The sequence below is a fragment of the Chrysochloris asiatica genome, unplaced genomic scaffold, assembly GCF_000296735.1.
Source record: "Chrysochloris asiatica unplaced genomic scaffold, ChrAsi1.0 scaffold00005, whole genome shotgun sequence".
NCBI lineage: Eukaryota > Metazoa > Chordata > Mammalia > Afrosoricida > Chrysochloridae > Chrysochloris > Chrysochloris asiatica.
The window spans coordinates 18686590-18689876 of record NW_006408523.1 but is presented as its reverse complement, the minus strand read 5'-3'; the positions used below and the strand labels follow the sequence as shown (position 1 = coordinate 18689876).

Genomic DNA, 3287 nt, shown 5'->3' with positions numbered 1-3287 from the left:
GATAAGCACTGGACTGCTAGCTGCAAGGTTGGCAGTTCAAACCCACCTGTTGCTCTTCAGAAATCCTACACAGGGTAGTTATGAGTCAGAACCTACCTGATGACACTTAGTAACAACAATAGTTTTAATTTGAATGACACAACAGGGAAAAATGTGAGAATATATAGGAAAAGATGTATTACTAATAGGTATTTTGCTTGTAACTTATAAATAAATATTTTAAATTTTATTTCTCTACTATGAGGATACTCCTCATAAGAGTTCCATACATCAAAGTTGTTGTTAAGTGTTGTTGAGTCAATTCCAACTCATAGCTACCCTGTATATAGTTTCAAAGGAGTGACTAGTGGGTTTGAACTGTTGGCTTTGTGGTTAGCAGTCGAGTGCTTATCCTACAGCACCACACTAGGAAGCTAGGGTTAGCTATTTTAAGGAAATTTTATTTTGTTACATGTGATCACAAATTTATTTCAAAATAAAAATTAAAAAGAGACTATGATTAGGAACTTACAGCCTATCTATGATCAATAAACATTAGCTTATAAAACAGTATTATGGAACTTGACATGTCTATAGATTTGTATTGTTTTCTTGTAGTACTTCACTGGATACAGGTGATTTCTCGAGTAGCAGGCTTTCCCTGCAGTGGAAGTGGTGGCCACCTGGTGGCACATCACACTCGTACATGAGCAGGTCATTTGTTTTCAGGGCTGTGCAACTAAAACCCACATCATGAAAGGTTCTGTGGCCATGCAATCTGTTGTCATATTTCTTATTGATAGCTTAAAAAACACTTACTCTTTATATTGTAATTCGGCTATTAAAAAACAAACACCAAGGAAACAAGGTGCTAGTGTTCTACACATGACAAGAATTATTTTAAAAATTTGTTTCTCTTAATAAGCAATGAATTATAAAGAACAAGGTTATATAATTAGAAAAACTTAGAAAAGTAAAAAAACACAAAGTGATTAAGGGTTGGCCTTAATAGAGAGATGATATTCTATGAACATGTATACATGTTTTTTAAAAAATAAACTCTCATTGTTTAACTTTTGAATAAATGTTTAATAATGATAGGAGCATATAAGTATCACCTGTTGAATTTCCTCAGTTCCTCTTTGAAAATGGCTGGGTTTTTTTAATGGTTGTTAAAAAAAACTGTATTCTAAATGAAAATTGGGAGTCCTGGCATGGCGCTATGGGCTAATGCATCAGACTGCAAAGTCGTTTGAACTGCAGGATCAGTGGTTCAAGCTCACCAGCTGCTCCTTAGAAACCCTATGAAAGATTGCTATGGGTCAGAATTGACTCAACGGCACTTAACAACAATAACAAATGAAAAATGGACCAAATCCTTTAGGAATTCTTCTGTTAAAATGACTGAATTGACTTTGTTTTTTTATTTCCCATTAGTTTTTGACATTGCTTCCCAAATTCAGATGTTATACCTACTTCTCAGTCTGTGCATGGGTTGGACAATAGTTCGAATGAAGAAGTCACAAAGCAGACCTCTCCAGTGGGATTCGACTCCTGCATCCACAGGCATTGCTGTGTTCATTGTCGTAACACAGGTGAGTCTTGATCATCAGTATTAACACTGTGCAATATTCAAATAATACAAACCTGAATGTATCTCATTTCAAAATTTAAACATGTGACTTATGCGGAATTTGCGTTATTTTTAAATATAAATTTGAAAACTGGCTGGCTGTATCCCATCATGTGTGCCAAGGAGTCTGTTCTGACTCACAGTGACTGTGCTTTGGGTTTCCCAGGCTGTATATCTTTACAGGAGCAGAAAGCCTTATCTTTCTCTTGACGAATTCCTGATAGACTCAAACCTGCTCGCTGTGGATAGCAGCCCAATGCATAACCCACTACGCTACCAGACTATTAGTTCTAATCAACAATCACTCTACTGGTACTGAAAAGATTCAAGTTGTCAAGGACTTCATTTTTCTTGGATCAACTATCAACACTCATGGAAGCAGCAGTCAAGAAATGAAACGATGTATTGCATTAGGCAAATCTGCTGCACAAAACCTTTTTAAAGTGTTGAAGAGCAAAGATGTCAGCTTGAGGACTAAGGTGTGCCTGACCCAAGCCATGGTATTTTCTTTCAGTATCCTCATATGCATGCAAAAGCTGGACAGTGAATCAGGAAGACCGTAGAAGAATTGATGGTTTTGAGTTATTGTGTTGGAGGAGACTATTGAAAGTGCCATGGGCTGCCAAAAGAACCAATAGATCCATTTTGGAAGAAGTGCAGCCAGAGTGGTCCTTGGAGGCTAAGATAGCCAAACTTTGTCTCTCATACTTCGGACATATTGTCAGGAGGGACCAGTCGCTGGAGAAGGATATCATGTTTAGTAAGGTGGAGGGTCAGAGAAAAAGAGGAAGACCCCCCCAACGAGATGGATTGGCCATGTGGCAGCATCGATAGACTCAAGCCTGGCAACAGTAGTGAGGTTGGCCCAGGATCAGGCTGTATTTTGTTCTGCTGTGCATAAGGTTGCTATGGGTCGGTATCGACTCGATGGCACCTAACAACAACAACAACAGCTATTGGTACTAGTATAGGTGGTCTTCAGAATATAATTGTAGCTTACTAAATCTGAGCAAAGGTCAGCAGTTTGAACTCACCAACTGCTTGGCAAGAGAAAGATGAGACAGTCTGCTCCCATAAAGACTGGCCGCCTAGGAAACCCAATGGGGCACATTCTCTTAGGTAGGGTCTCTATCAGTTGGAATTGGGTCAGTGGCAGTGGGATTTGGTAGTAGCTTATTTAAGGAAGTAAATTAGTATTTAGACTAAATTCTGGTTTCCTTTCTTTCATTTATGGCTTTTTCATACTTTCTAATATATAGCAAATACTCATTGTTGGACTAGGGAATCGGTGAATTTGCGTTTCATCCATTGACAGGAATCTTTAGATCCACTTCTGCTACAATATACATAAGACTTACAGTGAATATCTGAGATAAATTAAAAGGAAAATATAGAATAAGGTGATTGGGATCTTATTTCTGAAGACTTCTGGATTTTTAGAAAGGTCTTCTGTACATCTTTTTACCTTTTTCATTGTACCAATAGGATTTCTTTTATTCTAGGGTAGCCATATGCATAAGGAGTCTTGATGCAGTGGGGTAAGCCTTGGGCTGCTAACCAAAGGATCAGTGGTTTGAGCCCACTGACTGCTCCATGGGAAATCTATGGATTAATTATATTTATAGGGTAAGCTATAGGACTCCTTTTGTGGTGCTGTGGAATCAACACTGGATTT

General features: G+C 38.1%; 1 protein-coding gene across 1 annotated transcript in view; it reads left to right on the top strand.

The window, feature by feature from the left end:
- GPR180 (G protein-coupled receptor 180) overlaps positions 1 to 3287 on the top strand; it is a 35804-nt gene that overhangs the window by 24220 nt on the left and 8297 nt on the right. Inside the window, exon 6 of the mRNA XM_006832004.1 lies at positions 1417 to 1574. Within this exon, the coding sequence (XP_006832067.1) occupies positions 1417 to 1574 (158 nt within the window). The remainder of the gene's footprint in view (positions 1 to 1416; positions 1575 to 3287) is intronic.